The sequence below is a fragment of the Haliotis asinina genome, chromosome 3 (genome assembly GCF_037392515.1).
Source record: "Haliotis asinina isolate JCU_RB_2024 chromosome 3, JCU_Hal_asi_v2, whole genome shotgun sequence".
Taxonomy (NCBI): domain Eukaryota; kingdom Metazoa; phylum Mollusca; class Gastropoda; order Lepetellida; family Haliotidae; genus Haliotis; species Haliotis asinina.
Window position 1 is genome coordinate 25118066 of NC_090282.1, and position 21355 is coordinate 25139420.

A 21355-nucleotide genomic window follows, 5' to 3' on the forward strand; every position below is an offset into this window, starting at 1 on the left:
ACAGAGGTGGTCCTGAGGTGTGTTCAGAGAGTGCTCGAATCAGTCCTGAACTGTCTTAGAGTTTTCAAGTAATGTGAATATGTAATCAGTCCATTTACTCTTCTGTGTATGTGAGCTGAGACAAAATTTCAACTTTTTAATTTGCATTCTTATTGTTTTACGTATAGGGGAATAATGCAACTGCCTACTATAAATTTCAGGCATAAGGCTTACTGACTCAGTCAATAGGCTTACTGACTCAGTCAATAGGCTTACTGACTCAGTCAATAGGCTTACTGACTCAGTAGGCTTACTGACTGTCAATAGGCTTACTGACTCAGTCAATAGGCTTACTGACTCAGTTAGTAGGCTTACTGACTCAGTCAATAGGCTTACTTACTGACTCAGTTAATAGGCTTACTGACTCAGTCAATTGGCTTACTGACTCAGTAGGCTTACTGACTCAGTCGGCTTACTGACTCAGTAGGCTTACTGACTCAGTCAATAGGCTTACTGACTCAGTAGGCTTACTGACTCAGTCAATAGGCTTACTAACCTTAGGCTTCAGTTCCTCTTCCTGACTAGGCAGTAACACTACTGACAGAGTTTCCCCATTGATGCTAACATGTACATATTTCAATCCTGCATCTGTGTGTTGTTGAAGCATGACAATATGGCAACCATCAGTTGACGAGATGTGTTGACAGACTCCATCTTGTCTTTCAGACCCAGCTGGCTGGTGGCATGGCAAACTGAGGGGGAAGGATGGCCTGTTCCCTGCCAACTATGTAGAGAAGCTGTAACTACACATCCACAGACAGATTCATTCACTGCTCAGAACAGACAGATGGACAGGTCCCTTTACCACTAGACAACAGCTGGAGAAATACCCTATACAGACCTGATGTGACACCATGTGATATTCTGACTGAACATAACAGTGGTTTATGACCTATCAAGGGGTGCATCAAACCACAAGATTTTCTCCAATGTACACTGCTACAATTAATTTATCTTTAGCTATTGTAAAAGAATTGCAACAGATTGCAACTTGATAGATGTAAGCTATGGTTCACAATGTGAATTTCTTTGACTCATAAACAGTGTGCATGTGTTTTGCTTCTGAGTAGGGTTTGAGGTATTCATTCTTTTACTAATAAAAACATGTGGAGCCTGTTTGTTCGTATTACATCCCCATATTTTAACATGTTACATCACCATGTTGTAACAAGCTCTGTAGGATTGAAAGTGTATGCTGGTACTGCCTAGGGAAGTTAGTTCACATGAGAGTGTGCAAGCTATCCTTGTCAGTAGCGCTGGTTTGATTCCCCTTCAAAGTTAGTCCACACTGAATGCTCAATGCCTTTGTTAGACAGGAAAGATTTGTGAAATTGTAACAGGTCTAGTCATTGTGAGAACATATGAGAAATCTCCATTGCCTCCCACCATATGAGAAAATCTTAAAAACACTCGGTGAGATCTGTTACGATGAGATGCAGGATCTGGGTCAAGCCCTGACTGTGGACTGAAGACCTCGTATGATTATAAATATTTATTTTGATATGGTAATAACTTACCAGTAAAAATGTCTCTGATCCAGACCACTGTCACAAAAACAACTCTTTGGGCTTGTCTGTTAATGAGAGCACTTAGTAGGGAAATCAAGGTTTCACTGATCCACAAATTTCCACCAATTTTATTTCAGAATTGATCATTCTGAAGCCCCCATTCAATGACACATTATTTTCAGCTGAAAATAGATTTTCCTATTGCTGTTGTTGCCATCCCTGACTTAGTGATGATCTATCAGCTATGCCATACCATGTCCTTTGTTTGATAGATGTCCAGAATCTGGTGATAATGAACAGTATTATGTTAAAGGTAATAGTATGATTTAGTCTGCAGGCTGATGGGGTTTTGTCTTGTAGAAAGTTGTCTCCAGCTCAGGATCAACCACAGTAACCTTGCTTGATATGTACCTAGTCCCATAATGATAAGGGTATTAACATGAAATGCTAAATGTTTCTCTGAGAAATGTATGTTCTGCCTTGTAGAACAGTGATATAGAACAACATTGGGTAGACTGTGTTAGCTTGGATTGTTTTTTGGACCATTTGGAAAACAACTACTGCTTTTAACGTTTGTACTAGACGTTGACATGGACTAGCATAGTCATGAACTTGCATCTTCAACAACTAGAAGTGTCTGTTGATTTCAAGTCTGGTAGGCACTAATAACTGCATGCTGGATTTAGTACATGCAGGAAGAATGTATGATTTAGATTTGTTTGTTTTGAATGTAGAGGTACTGTATGACTAGATTTTATTCATTCATATGTTCAAAAAATGTTTGTGTGTGATATCTGAGTATGATGAAACTCATGTGATCTCAATATTAATTTCTTGAAGGTTGATAACAGAATTGTTCCCCAAAGTATTACATAGATGATACAAATATTATCCAATACCCATGTAAGAGATGATATTCCCACCAGATGATATGAACATAAATTGGCAAGAAGTCACATAGATAGGACCAGAAGTCAAAAGCCTGTCAAATCCCTTCAGACCATCTCAGGTCAAGGTCAGATCAAGGGAAGCCACTCTAACTGATCTCTTTGACCAAGTCAAAACTTATGGATAGGAAGGAGATAACTTGTAGCTGTATTTGTTGTAAGATGCTGTGTGATGGTATAGATCTGTCTGATGTATGTGTGTTGAATATATATGTTATATTTCGATTGAAATGTTGCATATTTACGATCATTTACAGAAAATTACTTCTATATTCTTAATGTTTCCATCCATATTTTTGTGCCTTGAAATGTTAGATGGGTCATGTTCAGTATATTTTGTTTTGCACACTAAAAATGTTGAATATCCTATTTCAGATATTTTTTTATACAAGAAAAGTCTGTTCCGCCCATACAACTCTGAACATGGTGTACATTGAAATGTGTTTGAACATATTTTTGGACAATATTTTAATGAGAGCAATAGTGAATGTTTGCATGTAATGTAAAATTCTGAATATGTTGACTGTCCCTTCCAGTGTTAAATCCAAAGTGTTTTAAGTGTAGTGAGGTTTTGGTTCACTTTAATATATAGGGGTCATTGAGTGACAAGTTAAGTGTCAATACGTCAACTCAAAACAATCAAGATATATCAATATATTTGGTAATAACAAAATGCCTTAATTCTGAAAATATCAGCTATGTGCTAAACATAAATTGGACTGATAAATCCAATGTTAATATTGAAACATTCTGCCTTCTCACCAAACCATGCTAATTTTAATATTGGTAAACATTTCTAGAACATTAATATTTGATATGTATGGATATTCATAAACATGGAACACTACTTGTTACTGTACAATGTAATTGTTTTGTTGTGTGGCAGAATCACGATTATCTTGTGATCTTAAGTGATTAACCATTTTCAGTGGGCATCAACAAAGGGAGACAATCACACAGATTCTGAAATATGTTTCTTGTCATAGTGACATGAATTAGTCTTGTGTTCAATGCATGTACAATCTCAGCTACATACTTCTCTCCACCATGGTGTCCTCGCGTATTACTCCTACACAAACATGCGCTTGTCTGTATTCATTCATGTTAAAAGCAGAAATATGATCTACCAAGCAAATAATAATAAACAGCTGATTCTGTGCAGGTTTCCCTGTATGCCTCGTCTGATGCACTTAGCATCAGAAATAACAGCAATAATTTGTGTCTGTAAATGATATTTTGTTTCCTATAAACTGTGTATGATGTTTATTGTTAGAAAATATAAGTATATTTTGTATAAAATATATGATTCTTATAAGTGAATATTTCATATGTATAAACCTTTCTCTGTATATATGTGTTTTATTGCCTTATTGTTATGATCAAGCTGTATAAATTGTCTTTCCAAAAGCCCAGGGAATGTTTATAGTATATCTTAATACTTATTCCCATGTACTGATTGAATACTGTAAATGTAGGATGGTAACAGGATGTTATTTTTTTTACATTTTGTGTTTTGTAATGTTCTGCGATAAAATGGAATCCCAATACAACAACAGGGTTGCCATGCAAATACTTATTTCTGTATAGATCTGAGATGATAATTGAACCAACTTTTACAATTTACTTCATTGTGACCGTTACAGAATGTGTAGTGGGACTGATTTAGTGTAAACTTATTCTCTTGTTTGGTATATCAAGTTAAACCATGTAAACCAAGTCATTATTATATATGCCTCTCTTCAAAGTAATGGTTGAAGAGGTGTTGTTTAAGCTGACATTGTGACTTGTTTAAGAACTTGTATCACTATTGGAGACTGTTTTGCAAAAAAAATGAAAAGTCACTTGTCCATTGATAACATATAGTGCTAATGACTAATCAGTGTTTTAGTGTTTATAGACAAGCTGTCCCATAACAATATAGGTCTCAGTTACCCAGTTATGAATGTTGGGTACATTCTCATTAGGTGCTTGAAATATCTTTTACAGGGTTATGATAATTATTTTTACCTCATCTTAAAATATATATTTATAACAGGTTTGTCAAAAACCTTGATATCTTATACAGAGAAGTCTCATTTTAGACTTGGTTATCCCTTAGGATAAAATGGGTATTACTCTCCTGTAAACAACTGTTGTGCAGTTAAGTTATTTTTTGTTAACATTACAGGAAAAATTCAGAATGTGTGTGTTAGCAGTGGGTGTGACATGCCACAAGACACAATTGTGTGTCTGCAGGTGATGCATTTCTTTCTTTTTGTTAGCAGAATTTGTTGAATAATTGCTTCACTTCTTTTGTTTTAGATTGGATTGTATTGTTTTTAGATGGGATTTCCTTGGTATAATTTGCTCACTAGTGTACTAGCCAGTCATGATTTCAATGATAATAGATTCTTGAGTTAATATTGAATTTATGCCCATCTGAATATTGGTTTATCAAGTGACAAGTACATATAAATGACAATGGCTAAAATCACAGAAAATATCTTGGTGATAGTAAATCCTGTAGACAGAACTATAAAGAAGAGTTATGCAAAATGTAAGTTCTATATTGATGAGTGATTGGTGTTCCATGTGTTCATGGTGTGTATAGAACACTGGATGTGATATTACTCATCATGACATTATGTAAGCATTATTATTGTTACTCACCATGACCTCTTTCATGTTGTATATTATAGCTTCAGTTCTTTATACATATGTGTATATGCTTGGCTTGGACTGTTTAAACTATGTACACCTGTTAATCCTATTTTGATATCATTCTATATTATCTTCATTATGCATTCCCATTTTCTATAAACATCAATAGAAAAGGTTTCGTTTGTGTTTTCTGTTCAAATGGATTTGCCATTCTGTGTCATGGTAAAGATGAGTCGTGAACATCTTGTACACTGAAGACAAGTAAGCATGCGAAATGGAAAGCTAGTAACCAGAAATACAGAACATTACAAAATTTTTTGGTTTCCATATTTTAACTTCGTGAATATGTCGCAGAAAAAAAAAGATTCTGAACAAAAAATAAAGGCCAAACTTTCTGAGAAATATATAGTAAGTGGTACCTCCTGTCAGAAGGATGGCATGTGTCTCACAGCTTAATCTTGTCCGGACAACTGATTGACAATATGGGCAATATAAACATCAGGGCAAAGAAACACATTATTGATCAGGAAACATGGGTCAGTGAAAATTAAGCACTATTTTTGGTTCAGCTAGAATGTAAGTATCACCAGTGGTGAACAGTATAATTTGTGTTATTCTTAAGAATAGGCTAAACTGAACATGAGCAAGACAGTTTAGTTGCTGACAACATGAGCAAATAGCTAAACCATTACAACATAACATAGGACTTCTGAGCGTACCCGTACCACCCCACAAACAAAAGCCAAAATTACAGACTGACAAGCAAGCATACCTCACTCTATATATACAAATAAACATTCAATAAAACAGAACACCTAGGTATTTAAAAAAAATCAATCAATGAACTTATTACTTATTTCAGTGTTGGAATATTACCCTCAAGAAGGTGGAAATATTCTTTGTAGAAAGATGGGGGTACGGGTGGAACTCTTTTGGGACATAAATACAAAATCTGCAAGTCATGTATCAACGTGCAGATTACCAAATAATCGTCCCTGGAATTAGATCACCCTGGTACAGTAAAAAATCTAAGCTTGGGGTGGGTCGGATTGAAACATTTGTAGTTGTAACGTGAACAAATGTAAATTCGTGAATGACACCTTGATCTAAGAATAAGCCAAGTCACATATGGCGCAAAGCGTAGATCTCACTAACTTTTGAACCGGAAGCTAAGGGCAAATGCAGAGCATGTGTTCTTTCTTGCCGTGAGCTGCGATGCGGTCCTATACGGTCTTGACTGGACCGCATCGCGGCTCCCGACTACTGTTCTTTTTAGATCATATGAATAAACTCGTATTCCAGCCAAGGCCTACATCGAGCACACCTTGGTATAGTGCGAAGTCGTCTAGTTATATGCTGGACTACTGTTCTTTCATAAAAGTGGTGTCGCACTTTTCTCTTTAATTTCCCTTAATATGAATTTCGACTGTCTCTAACTCGGATGGTTACACTCATAGCAAGTGACAACTGTCTGTTACATGGTCTCCCTGCTCATAGCTTGGAAAGACTGCTATGGATGGAAACGAGTCAACGATTGTTTACATTGGAAACGAGCACATGGTACTTCCGGTACCAGGTGACATGCGCACAAGGAAGTGCGCTATGTTTGAATATCCGTTTTGTGTTGACAATGTGAAATATGTGTTGACAGTGAATGGAAAGTAAGGAAGAGGGACGTAATTACATAATTGTGAACTGTTGGGTTTAAAACACCTGAAAACAGATACAAATACGGACCCTTTGGAATGATGGGACATGACGTTTTCGTCCCACACAACGGAGCTAACGAACAAAAGTCAAGATGCTTTTGGAAACGCGTGTTTTGACATGTAAGCAAACACATTTTATTCTTCTACGTCCTACTTCAGTGTCACTGACCGGTCAAACATGTCTTTAAAGGTATTTTATGCACATCCACTCGTATGTATGTGGCCTATTCTGTACACTGGATAGGCGGTGTGATTTTGCACGAATTTACAGTAGCTATACACCAATGTCGGAGAGATATCAACAATATTTGTGACATTTAATCAATCTGAGGAACAGTGACACTGTCAGCGTCTGCAAGTTCAGAGTAGCACATAGTGTAAGGGACACTGAGTGTGTTCCTTTAAGCATAAACAATTACCCACTAAAAATATAGAAAACATATGACACTTACACTAAATTAAAGGCGAACTGACCTGTGAGTAAAACTATACTGGCTAGCGACCAGTTATCGCCATTTTAAGCGGTTTTTAAAGGGGCACTGATGCGGAGCAATTTCCGTGGACTGGTGTAAACTTTTGTTATTGTTTTTCTCCCGTGAGTACCCGGATGATATCCCAGAATTCGTGACTGGTTCGTGACCTCTACTGCGCATTCCGTAAGTGCAACTGATAGTTTAATTATAGACACATCAACTTAGGTGAAGTCATTTTTACTTCATAACAAATGTATTATGAAAACAAATGAAACACTTTGAAGGTTAATCATCTGCCAGTGGTAGAAATGGTAAAAAACTATTCGGACGGAAAAATAACGAAGCCAATGTACGTCTCTATATTTTGTGTCATAACCCTAATTAGTTTATTGTCATATTTGTATGATTCTGAAAATTAATAAAAGAACACACGATCTGCTTATACTCATAGTAAATTTCTAACATAACAGCAACATTTATACATTGCATAGATTGCCAATGTGGATCCTATTTCACACACATACGCGATCTAGTGTGTGTTTTCTGTCATACAGATTCTGCTGAATGCTACAACAAATAAATTAAAACAAAATGCAAATAATGAATGTAAAACAGACTAATTGTATAGCAACGATGTCAGGCTACTACCTTGTTCAGGAATGTATCCATCAATATCCACGTAAAAGTAATCGTATTCCATTCATCTGCAGCTGGTAAATAATCCTGCTCTGTGTCGCGTGTCTTACGCGTGAAGGGAGGATGTTGTTTTTACACTCACACTTTACGACAGGGTGTAGTCATCTACACATACTTCCTTTTGACAAATCCGCTAGAAGATAACAGTAATTAATCAATCAGTGTGTTATCGGTTAATCCTTTGATCGCTGTTTGTTTTTGTAACTCAGCTGATAAACCCTCTTGCATCACTTACATGCACATATTACATAACATACAATACATTTGCCATTACAGACCTTAATTAATAATGTTGAGTATTTACTCCAGACAGGAGAAATGCCAAATGGGAACCTCTGTTGAGTAACCTGAGTGGTGTTACTACTAATTAAACCTGTTATAAATTCATTAATTGACCATCCAGAGAATGATGACAAATAACACGTGTAGGTTTACACCATCAAACGCCAGTTACAGCAAGGAAGATGTAATCTCTGTGTCGCATGCAGCCTGAAAACACTTATGGGCCGAAACTGTTTTGAGATACCAACGGAATTTCGTTACATAAGGAATACATACAGGCATTTGCTGTGTACTTGGGTAAATAGCTGAAATAATGGGTTTTTTTACGTAAGAAAATGTTCAGATTTCTCTACCAAAGGCAAAGTCATCGTTTTTTTCTTTATGAATTCAAATAAATCAACTGTGTGTTTTTATTAGCATAAATAATAAACCATTGTAGCTACCATAGCTACCAAAATTTGCAATGTTTCGGACTGAAACAAATGGCTTGCTACGTGCCGGTAGACATCATATTTTCATGTAACATGATTAAATATCGAGGTTAAAATCACAGAAATAGGATCATATTGGATCAGTAACTATACCAACCAAGCATCCGAAAAAACCTACACTGCTGGGGTATTTTGTTATGATCAGACAAGGAATACCATGGATATTTTTAAATAATGGCATATGATGGGCATCCGGCCTCCTGACTGTTTAGGTGAAGAAATTCTGCTAATATTGACAAGAGCCCAGTTCCTTTATCCGTCACGGTCGAAGGAGCGGGCGCTGACCAATTTGCAATTTGGTTTCGTAATTAGACTGTTGGCGAGAAACATTATTCGCTCCGCATCAGTGCCCCTTTAAGTCGGAGATTATAGATTCACAACACAGCCAGGATGGCTTTCATTCAACTCTCATCATTTATGAAATTTCATGTCAACACACTAATGGTCACGTGACACCCCCCGCCAACATGTTTGGGTCTCGTCTTCCGAGGGATTCATATTTGTAACGTCTACAACGTAAAATACTCACAGTAATTTTACCTCTTGTAACCCATTGTTTTTTGGATGTGTCAGTATGTGAAATACTATGGAAGTACAAGTAAAGCTGTCTGCGCAAACGCTACAGCCAGGTGTTGGTGATAATTGGTACGCGGCAGTAACAGGTCGCTAGCCAGTATAGATCAGTCCCTCCTGGATTCCGTGGCAAATTTATAAGAATTCTGCAGCAAATTTAAGCAAATTCTGCACCCCATTTTCCAATATTCTGCAAACATTCTGCAGTTAAATCATTTAGAAAAAACAGCAAAAACATTATACAGACCTTCATCGTGTAATTCTCAAACATAGGTATAAAGTTAAGTTGACAGTGCACATCACATCTTGAGTAAGATTGATGGCAAAGCACCGACTCCTTTTTCTGTGTTTGAGAATCAAGCACTTGCTGAAAGTTATTTCTCTCCTCTAATTCGTAACTTTGATGCAGACAAACAACTTCCGGTTTCATGCAAATAACAGTTTTATATTTTAACGAAATCTGAAATAATTTCTATTTTCAAAATGATCGATTTTGAAATCGTAATTGCAGTGGCAAATTCATCTAATTTTATTTGAAGCATGCCTAAAACTTGCTTTATTAATAAAGTATCTTTACTCTTAATTACTTTGAAAATGTTGTCACAATAATGTTGTCACAATGTCAGTTTATTTTATGTGTAACCGATCCTACTTCTGACATTAATCCTATTTTTCGTTATGGCTGTCTGTCAGTTTTCATTCAGTTTTTAAAATAAGCAAATTCTGCGGCAGAAAAATGGCAAATTCTGCCCGGATTGTGCAAGAAAATGTGTTTTCTGCAGACCAGAGTTTTTTCTGCATGGAAAGGTAAATTCCGCGATTTTTCTGCAACAGCGGAATCCAGGAAGGACTGATAGATTGGCTCACATTTACCCCTGATTCTGCAGTGAAAAAGCATCATAAAAATTATTCAGCAGTACTGGAAATTTTTTACAGTTCATTTAAATTAAGAATACTTGAAATAGAATTTTGCTCAACTATGACTATGAGTCAACTATGAGTGAAGGTGCATGTATTTCCAAATCCACTTCATTTGAAGATCATCTAACATTAACGTTTGAAACTTGCTGAACATGCAATGTATTACGCTGCAGCAGTGTCGTATTATTGGAGATACAGGTAGGCGTGAACACATGTCAGTGAAGTAATGAGCAGGCGTGATGATTTGCTAGCATGTGGAATGCCCATCTTAGACAGTGTGGATTAAGTCAGATTATCTGCCTTGGTGTGGGGTGTTAGCCGTAAATCCCTCTCCTTTAGCAGCCACCTAATCTTTGAATGTGATTGTTTCAGGGTTACCATGTAATTCTATTACTTTGCCAGCTGATGACTCGGTCTTTCTCGGTTTGGAAATGTTTCATGTGAGGAATTACAAAGTTACATCAATAATATGAAACCTTTGTCTTCATTGCTAACAGTGGTTTTTTATTCCTGTATAACTGACGACATTGATCACATCTTACTTTTTGACATGTACAAGTGATTGACATAGAGAAAAAATTATTGTATGAAAGTACACACACATGGTAATCAACATGTTCAATCCATCATGATTGCTGTAAACTGACCGTTACAGTCAGCATTTTAGTGTCATCATGTATCTAATGGTAATGATGAGAAATGTCATCAATAGGAAAAGTCGGTATCAATTATGAAAAGTCTGCCATCAATAACATCTTATCACTAGCTGTTGTGTGGAAAAAAAGTTTTAATGTACACCTCCAATACACAAACTTTAGTCTGTCGTACAGACCCTGAAGCAAATATACAAGAAAGCCTATGCAAGTCTAGAAACTGTGGCAACTCTAGATTCCCCTTAGCTTCAGGAAATGATGAAAGTCTTAAAGGCTCTGTTTCATTATGTTATGATTTTTTAACTGTGAATTTTTTTCAGTAAAATATGTTCATTGCAGAGATGTTATTAGTTATTAGTCTACACTAACTTTGGAGTTTTGTGTTAGTTACTTTATCAATTTTCAATAAGTGCAAAAATTTTCATATGTTTTTGCTTACTGTCGGCTAAATAAATCAGCAATGAGAAATATCACCCATAGGAAGAATTATTAACAATTATCACTTGTCTGTCTCGATCAGTTGCTATGGTCTGAGTTGGTAGCCAGGACTGTTTATTTCATTTTAGATAGTATATATTTCTAATGAATTCTTCCCACTAAAAAAAAAGGGTACAGATGGTGGCTGCCCACCCATGTTGGTGTCTCATCCATTGACGATATCAACCACACATATTTTGTTGTGACGATTGTGTATGCCATTACATATGTATACAGGGCAAATATTCATAAGAGTATGCATTCATGCAGGAGATTGCATGTTCTGATATGGAGTGGCATACATTATTAATTGATGGCTGTGTTTTGATTAAGGTTTGCAGAGACCATACCTGTGATATGACCTCCATGGGGCGCTCCTCAGGCATTGACACACTGTTAGATAGCTATTGTTCAAAATATATTTAAAATATAGCCACTCATAAAGGCCTCCTAGCATATTTTGGTTACAGTGGTTTGGGTTAAAAACAAAGGGATATTTTGTATATATTCTGTTCCTGTCATCTGTTGAATGATTTATGTCTCGATGTCTCCCTCCCACATACAGACTGATGCACTCATGCACACACACAGACACTCATTGATCTTAGTTCAACTTGTCTTCATTTATGATCAGCTTGATGCTAAAGTTGTTTGGTTGTAATGATTTTCTACGTCATACTTGAGAAGCATGACAATATGCATGTGTGTGTATGTGTGGCTGCTTGTCCTAGCCCAGACTTGGGCTGATTTTAACTGCTAGCTCACTGAGATATCATGTCGCAGTTATAAACATGAATACCCCACTCAGACACGTATACTACCTTCATGTCCTTGTTGTACCCATTGATGTTGAGCACCAGGCATTAACCAACAAGTACCATAATTTAACATCTTTTGGTATGATACAGTCGTGAATCAAATCTGCAACTTTCTGATCTCCAGGCAGATGCTGTAACCACTATACCATGGTGGTGGTCTCTACAGTTCATGAAAGAATATCATAAGGCTTTTCTTTCATTTCCTTTTTGGACATGAGTTGTCTATTGTCTGATCTAATCATGATGATTGTTTTTTTCTTTTCTGAAATAATGGACACTGTGATGAGACTTGAACCAGAAAATTATCATTTGTTGTCCACGTATACATCAAGTACTCATGGCACAACCACCAACATCACAAGCCAGAAATACACAAGCAGAAAAGATACCAGAAAAACAACAGTGATGCATCTTTGACTTTAAGTGATTACTTTGAAATTTTTCAGTGCCAGGTGGCCATTTTCAGGAAGATTTGAGTAGGCAGCAGTGCTTGACATGAAAACATTGGAGAGGAATTCAAGAATTAAAACTTTTCTCGAATTCTAACATATTTGCTAGTCACTACTAACATATTAGCTAGTCATGCAATGGCTATCTAAACACAATATTCTGGATGTTGTGGTTTTATGTTTGTACCTTTAAACATGATTAATGTGCATAATTAGTGTCCCATTTCTGGATAGATTATGATGTGATCCAGGGAGGATTAAATACTTCTACAATACCTGACTAACCCTGACAATGTTTCACATGAGACGCTTGTGGCTCCTACAAGATCCCTGACTCAGAATACTCATTAGGGGTAATGTTTCACCATCAGACACTCACTCATGTGGAACCTATCCAGGAGTCACCTTGGATCACAGATAATGACGTATTAATCATTATAGTGTAGCATGATAACTTTAGACTAAAATCTCTTGTATTCTTCTGTCGCATACATGAGGAGGACCCTTGACAGGGTTTCAGTAAAGGATAATACAACCCCTGAAGCAAGTAAATAGGTCTGTTGGCATGTTTATCAGGAAAATGATCTTACTTTGAAATGTCTTCATTCATGATCAGCATTATGTCAAAGTTCATCATGGGCTATCATGAATTTTTTCTTTCATTTATTTTTTGACATGATGTGTCTATTGTCTGGTCTTGTCATGATGAGTGGGTTTTTTTGTTTTCTGCAATGATTCATACTTTGATGACACTTGAATCAAAGAATTGTCATCTGTTATCAAGTTATGCCAGACAGAGGGCAGGTTAGTAGTTTACTAATAATGATAAGTTATGTAACATTCATGTATAAACTGAAACAGTGTGGTTCAGGTTCTGTTTGTGGAGGGATCTACCCTTTACTTATAATAACTTATGTTTTAAGTCTTTGATAGAGCTGCACTGGAAAATTGCAAAAACGCAAACATTCTAATGACTTAAGGTGGCAAGGTATTTTGATTGCCTAGTACTGTGAACTTGCCGTAAGCCACTTTCATACATACATGTATATGTCACTATATGAGATCTGTAAATCTGCCAGTTGTGCATTCTCCATTTTCAGACACAACTTGTCCTTCTTTAGTTGGCATTTAGACGTTGGTGTGATGAACAAGTAGAATTCTAAGGATATACATACAACTTCCTTGATATATTTTATGAGCAATGTTTTGGTGTAGCTTTTAACACTGGTATCAATTGATCATCACTTGCTTGATAACAGTGCTACACTGAAACATTGCTGGTAATATATCATAGAAGTTGTTTGTATATCCATAGAACTCTGCTTGTTGTTCATCTCACCAGCTTCTAGATTCCAACAAAAAGAAGAACCTCCCGAAACATTGAGTATTTCTTATTGAAACATGTCAGTCAAGGGGTGAACTGATGGCTTTAGCTCATTTGGGGGATTGGAAAATACAGAACAGCATGATTTTTTTCCAGGGTATCCAGTGGCAATGTCCTGACGTTAAACATTGTATGTTTTGTAACCAGAAACTGTGGAGTTATGTTGAATGGAGATACACTTGTTGTAGTCATCTAAATATAATCAGGCAGATAAATGTGGCTAGTTTGGGGCTGTGTGAAGACATGCAAAGGTGTCAGTGTTGAATTGAATAGCGTTAAGGGATAGCTTGTTGTGGACAGTTTCTGTTCTGAGTTGAAAAAAGGAGTTTAAACATGGAAATAAGGAATAGTTTGTCATATTGTCATTCTAAACTTTAAAAAGGTGATTGATATTGAAGACAGTGTTTCAACCCTTAGTATTTAGATGCATGGCAACAATTAACCTGCCAACCCAGCACTGCTTTTTGAAGTTTGTAGTCTGTAGCAACCTTGCTTGAGATCTTGGACTGTTAGATTGTAAAACCAGTGCTGGTTGCCCGGTGTGTGTGTAAGCCAACAGGCTCACAATTGAGACATGTGCCACAAGCAAAGACTTCTGCATGCCCAGAGAATTATAGATTGCTTTAAATCACTTCTTTGCTGCCTGTTGCTCAGATGTCACTAAGTGTTAAAACAACGAACTTGGCACTGGCTGTGAACCACCAAGATATTGCCTCAATCCCAATGTTTGTCTGTATCTATTTGCAGCTATTTGTTACTAGGTGTGTGTTCACAATTCATGGTATATTTGAAGAACTAATGAAAAATCTTCAGGGGTGTCAAGTGCAGTTCAATCAATACAGTCAGATTGATCAATCTTGAGTGAATATTTTGTCTCATCAATCAGGCTTATAATCCTCCTTCTTAAGACATTCGTCTAAGATAATCCTTACTTCCAATATTTTGATATGTTTATTTCATGGATACACCAGGCCATTTAGAAGGTGGTCAGATGTGACATATTTTATATTTTAGATTACACTTTCTCAGTGAAGTACAGATTTCTGGTACTTTTGGGGGTTCAGGTACTTTCTGGGATTCAAACCCTCACTCACAGATTCAGGCACCTGACGCCCATTGCACAAAGTCAGCAATCTGACCCACTCAGCCACTGCAGCTTTCACATTTATCAGAACTTGTACACTATTTATTTCATTCTTGTAATCTGTCCATCAATGCCTGAAAGTATTTTTAAACATTTTTAGAAATATACGACTTAGCAACTGTATTTACATGTTTACTCGTTAATGCAAAAACTGAAGATTGCATGAAGTTAGTGCTACTGTATGATTACTGTATATATTTAGAAAGCCTTGTTTCAGTTTTTGGCAATATATGTATGAATATTAATGCAACAACAAGTAGCTTATTTAACCTATAAAATGTCATGGATCACACTTTCAGTCTATTTATTGCTTTTTAAACCTAACAAAGTCTGTAACATCTGGGTTTTTTCAGTTCGATGTTGTTAAAAGCTTAGTGACCTGTTTATGTTGAAAGTAACAAAGTATTGGATAGATTTGTGGTTGGCACTATGAGTCACACTTTGAATCCTGAATCTTTCAGGACTCTGATAAAGAGATTAATGTGGACAACATACCTTCTACTTTCTTCATCAGGATAATCCTTCTATTCCTAATCTCATAGCAGGATAATCTACCTGAAGGTATTGTGCCATGAGTTAACACCCAAACATTCTTTGGCTAATAAGACTGAGAACAGATTGTTGTAAAATTACTGTTAATTCTGTCCATATTACATTTGATATTTCATGTTGACATGTATGTTGGATAAAGCGTTTTTGGTTGGAGGTGACGTTGAAGTGGACCTAGATTGAAAGTACAGGTTTTGTTGATGTATACCAGCGGGAATCTGGCATAACCATGGTAACTTTGCCCATTTATTCTGTGTGTATGCATTCATGTCCTTCAATTTCATAATCACAATTATGTTGTTTCAGGCATAGTGGCTCACTAAATATTTTCTATTTGAAATGTTAGCTGACCAGTGTGAGTCTGTAAGTGTGGATTATGGTCCTTGGTTTCATCAAACCTTCAGTGGTTAAAGTGGCTGTTCATCATCCCGAAGGCCTGGGTTCAATTCCCCACGTGGGTAGAATGAGTGAAGTCCATTTCTGTTGTCCCCACTGTGATACTGCTGGAATATTGCTAAAACCATACTCACCCACTCAAATATTGTTTTGAAATGACGTTTAAGCTAGATCTTTCATACCTTGCATGATGACACTGAGACTGTCTCACTCACTCATTAAAACTGAGAACACAGTTATGTGAAGAATGATAGGGGTGCCATAAAGATGGCTGAGGTTTAGCACAGAGGGGCCAGCAGTAGTATCACATACATCATGTTCTAAACAGTGGCATGACCTTCCTGCCCTGCTGTGATAACCCAGTGATATGTGGAGACTGATATAGGCTTGGAGAGTCTATAAATTAGATAGTCTGTTGACTTCATGGGTATACATACCTAGTCCACTTCTGTGAGGTGGAGAGTGTGGTCATAGCTTTAGTGAAGTTCCTTTATCAACAGTGTGGCTTCAGATGACATTTTGAGCTACAGAGGAGACATAATCCTCATTGGGTGTTTATAGATTTCTTTGGTTACGGGTTCTGGGTTAGAATTGGTCTTCAGTAACACATGCTTGTCGTAAGAGGCCACTAGCGGAATTGGTGGGTCGAGCTTGCTGACTTGGATGACATATGTCATTGTATCCAAAATGCGTGGTTGATGCTCATGCTGTTGATCACTGGATTGTCTGATTCAGACTGGATAATTTCCACACCCGTACCATTTTGCTGGACTATTGCTAAATGTGGTGTCAAACTGAACTCCCACTTAACACATGTTTTGATTGCTCAGTGAATTTAATCCCTTAACTTTTATGCTGCTCCAAGTATGAAACTCGCAACAGCGATATAATTGTGTAATTAATTTTGTAATTAGTCATTTAATCATAAAGTAAGGATTTGGAGAGAAAAAGATTTACGCAAGTTGAAAAAAATACAGTGGAAAATTGTTAACCTATTCTGTACTTTAAATCTAAACAGTTTATACATGGCTGTATGCAAGCAGCTCCAGATTAACGGTGAATTATGTTGTGTATTGTCCACAAATACATACTGTACTTGGAACTCTGTGCTTGTGGGATGTCAGCCTGGCTTGAGTTTTATTGTGGTTATGAACTGGTGTTTTAAAGCAAGTGTATGTGTCAAGATGGCTGTTTCATTACCATTTTGAACTTGTTCAATAAGAAAGGTTGAGGAGTTCCTAGATTATTGTAGTTTGAACTGTAACACCAGACACTCAAGTACCTATGACACCCCTTACTTCTAACACAGTTGGTCAATGTTTATTGCTGACATTTATTAATTTTCCAATGAGATTAAGGATTCTTTTTAACAAAGAATGAGGGCTGTTGGACAGAAACTTTTATAGAAATAGCACCTATCACATATCATTGGTTGTAGAATCAGATGTTTGCAGGTGAAAAGTCAGTTCTGAGTACTCTACATGCTCAAAGACCTTTCACTGTGCCATTGAACTTGATATTGTGTGAAGAAACTTCATGATGCCTTTCATAGATTGTTCCTTAGGTGATTCCAGGTTAGAATATGTCCCCAGCACCCAATGCTGTTCCTAAAAGTTGACAAATTAGATGGTTCAGTGACTTGATAGCATTTCTTCCTACTTCTAACAGAGTGGGTTATTGCTGACAACCTATGCGTTTGTAAGAGGTGACCAAGGTTTGAGTGGTCAGGTTTGCTGGCTTTGTTGACCTGTCATCATATCCCCTTTGCACAGATCAATGCTCATGCTGTAAATCAGTGGATTGTCTAGTCCTGACATAGTTTTTTACAGACTGACGCCATATAGTTAGAATATTCCTGAATGTGGCATTAAACAACATACACAACAACCCATATTACTGAGTCTGGAATTACCAACTCACTCTCGTGTTTGATAGTGATTGTTGACACTGCCTTCTATCTCCGGGCATTATGAGACTATTTTATGTAAGCAATCTTGCCTACTGAGACTCCAGCCTCGCATATCTGTGAATTGGTCATATCACGTCACATCTAGCTGTCCCTTCCACAACTTGATCCCAGTGTCCCTGTTTAAGTTTGCTTCGCATGACAAAGATAATACCACGTAAATGAAGCCATCACCTTGTGTGGACATGTTCTGACAGCTCGATGGGTATTTTGGCACCTCACTGTAGTTATTGAGTCAGGTCTAGTAGTCTATGGCTATCAGAGTTGGCTGGTGTTTTGTCAGCACTTCAACTTTGCCATGTAGCTGGGACCACGCAGTTGTTGCACTTGACAGTTGCTAGCCTCCACATATACTGCAAACAGTTGTTTTTGTGAGGTGTTCAGTTCCAACTCTTAAATAAAGGATCGGAAAGGCCTCAAGAAATTTTAACTTGAATTTCAACTCCAGGATTATAACTTTTTACATGAGGCAGACTACTGCTGTGACTCGTGAGTGCATTGCCTTCTACTTGAAACTTCGTTCAGTTAATTGAATTTCGTCACATATTCCATGTATGAACAAAGACTCAGCAAAGCACAGTAAAGCATAGATTTTTTTTTAACAGGTACTTTTGAGCATTTGGTTGAAAAATCTAAGGTATTATGTACATGTAAGCTACCTGAAAAATGAAGTTATCACGCTAATCAGCTAGTCCTGCATTATATTCAGTAGCAGTTATACTTATAGTGTGTTCCTATATATACATTTACTCTCTGATATACAGATGATATTAGACATTGAATAATATATTATTTTGTTTATGTTTGTGTATATCACTGTAATTAAATTGTTGTAAACTTTAAGACATAAACATGAGCAGCATTCACCCTCACTGACATGCATCACAGGAAATCCATTATAGGTCTTAAAAGTGTAATGTTATGTTTGTGCATGTAATGTGTATATAAAATTACCTGTAATGTAATTACTTGTATTGCTATCTCACTGTATAGGAGTTTAAGTTAAGTTCAAGTTGGCCGGTTGATGCTGACAGAAATCATGTTCTAGCTCAACTGTGACTGACTACATGTTGCCCATGCATTACCGATAGGTACAAACAGAAGGGAAAATAATGTGGTTCAGAGACTGTGTAACAGACTTGCTATCTTTTATTGTCTGATACTTATCATGGTACTAACATCGCAGATGTTCATTTCACTGCTTAGTTCTCAAGTGCCTGTGCTTTCATCTTTCATATCAGACCTGACAAACCTGTTTTCATTATATTTGAGGCATACCTTTGTGCAAAGAATCATTTGCGTAAATCTGGTAAGAGTGCAACATGGCAGGCAACTTTCTGGAGAAATTGTTTTCTCAGGGTGTTGCCATAACAGATTTGTGTATTTCTTGAACAGTTTGTTGAAGTTAGTATGGTGATGTTAATGTCTGGAGGGGGCAGGGGTTCTGCCTTGTGAAGCTATTAGTCACGGATGGCTGTTTACTGTGTCCGAAACCAACAAGGCAAAGATTGATATATGACTTTCGGTGTTCCTTTGGCACATTAACCAGAAAACTTATTATCATTGGCGACTACCGGAAACCTGTTCTACAAAGTCAGTTCCCTGCTTATTCATTAATGTCACAATTATGCATAATGATGTGTAATTATTCTCAGAATCCCTTTTGTTGTTGTTAATCCAGTTATGAGTGTTTACAGTCATAGGTGTAGAAATTGAATTGTATAAAAGCTTTTCAAACTATGTGTTTATTTGAGGTTGATAAGTGACTTTTTCACCTTGCCTGTCATGATATTGGTTTGACGACCAGCTAATGTTGTTGGGTTAATCCCCAGCTTTATTCCTGTAATCCCACCTAATCCAGACGATATACTTGCATTTAGTTGCTCTAAGTTGGCCAGGGGTGGCAAGCCTTGCCGTCTACAATATTGTAATCTGTGTGCTACCTGGTAAGATATGGCTTTACCAAATGAATATTTCATTAATCTTATCAAGCCTAATGGTTTTCTGCATGTAATCTGTAAGTATTCTGGGTTGATTGGGGGTATTTTATTCAAGTTTTATCAATTTGTGATGGTATGAAGGCATTTTACTCTTTGCTGAGGAGGCATACATGTGTGATATATTGTGCTTAATTGAGGGAAATTAGACAAGTTTAGACACAGTAGATGCTCAGTCTAGAAAAGAATGTTTGTGCTACTCGGAATAGACTAACAACTAGTCTCTGAAATGAACACATTTTACTGAAAAAAAGTTCATAGTGAAAAAAAAACAACAATATAATGAAATGAAGCCCTGAGACTTTCTTCATTTTCAGAAGCTAAGGAAATCTAGACTTGCCATATTTTCCTGACTTGCTTTGGTTTTCTTGGATATATTTGCTTCAGGGTCTGTACGACAACCATATTCACTCACTGATTTGAAGAGAGTTTTGACATGTAACCTGAGCTGGGTCTTTCATGCTTTGGATGATGACACTAAATATGACTGATATGAGTGCACAAGGAGATTTTATCAACTTTTCTTCATACTAATGTTCACAGAAAACCTGTACTTTTTAAAGGGGAAGTGTACATGAAAAAAATCGCTTTTTTCTTATGTGAACCAGCATGGATTTTTTTAACTGCTTAATACCCATGTTTGAAAATATGCACTTGTTTTTCTTACAATGAAAGTGTAACCAGCACTATAAGTGCTGACGTGTTATGCCACGATTAGGCCTCTGTTTGCCAAGTTAAACAGACCACAGTTACCACCCTTTCATTATAACGTAATAGATGCCAGTCTTGTCTCCTGTCTAGTTCCAAAGCCTGCAGATGTAAATACTGACATGAATCACGTGAAAACACATATGTAAAAGTATGAAACAAAGTGTAAGCAGCAAGATAGAAATTACAATGTGTCTTTTCATTCATAATCTTACCTCAATGAAAATGTCAGATATGTATAACAATGTTGACGTTTGTATATCACTATCAGGAAGCGACTTCTCAAAATGGCCTGTTCATTGACATGAGTACGTATGATGTTTGGAGGGAAGCTTTTCTTGTTTCAAGCAACGTGTAGTACTATACACATAAATATAACATGTAAGTAGTCCAACATATTCTGACAATCTGTTGGTTGTTGTTTTTGTTTTATTTTCATTATGATCAAGGGCAGTAGTGAGAAATGAGGCGAAGTGCCGTCATCGTCGCATGAGAGTTTGTGTCCATCAAACGCTTACGGAAACGATGACATGTT

General features: G+C 36.8%; 2 protein-coding genes across 4 annotated transcripts in view; both read left to right on the forward strand.

Moving 5' to 3' along the window:
• The window catches only part of LOC137277721 (unconventional myosin-Ie-like), a 48891-nt gene extending 43584 nt beyond the window's left edge, over positions 1-5307 (forward strand). The window contains exon 29 of one of the 2 annotated variants that reach the window (XM_067809612.1): positions 706-5307. In XM_067809612.1, the coding sequence (XP_067665713.1) occupies positions 706-782 (77 nt within the window). In that variant the 3' untranslated portion in view covers positions 783-5307. The remainder of the gene's footprint in view (positions 1-705) is intronic. The other variant, XM_067809611.1, reaches the window with a different exon arrangement.
• Positions 5308-6723: 1416 nt separating this feature from the next.
• Positions 6724-21355, forward strand: part of LOC137277731 (uncharacterized) — a 28734-nt gene continuing 14102 nt past the window's right edge. The window contains exon 1 of one of the 2 annotated variants that reach the window (XM_067809626.1): positions 6724-6963. The gene's annotated coding sequence lies outside the window, so the exon portion shown is untranslated. The remainder of the gene's footprint in view (positions 6964-21355) is intronic. The other variant, XM_067809625.1, reaches the window with a different exon arrangement.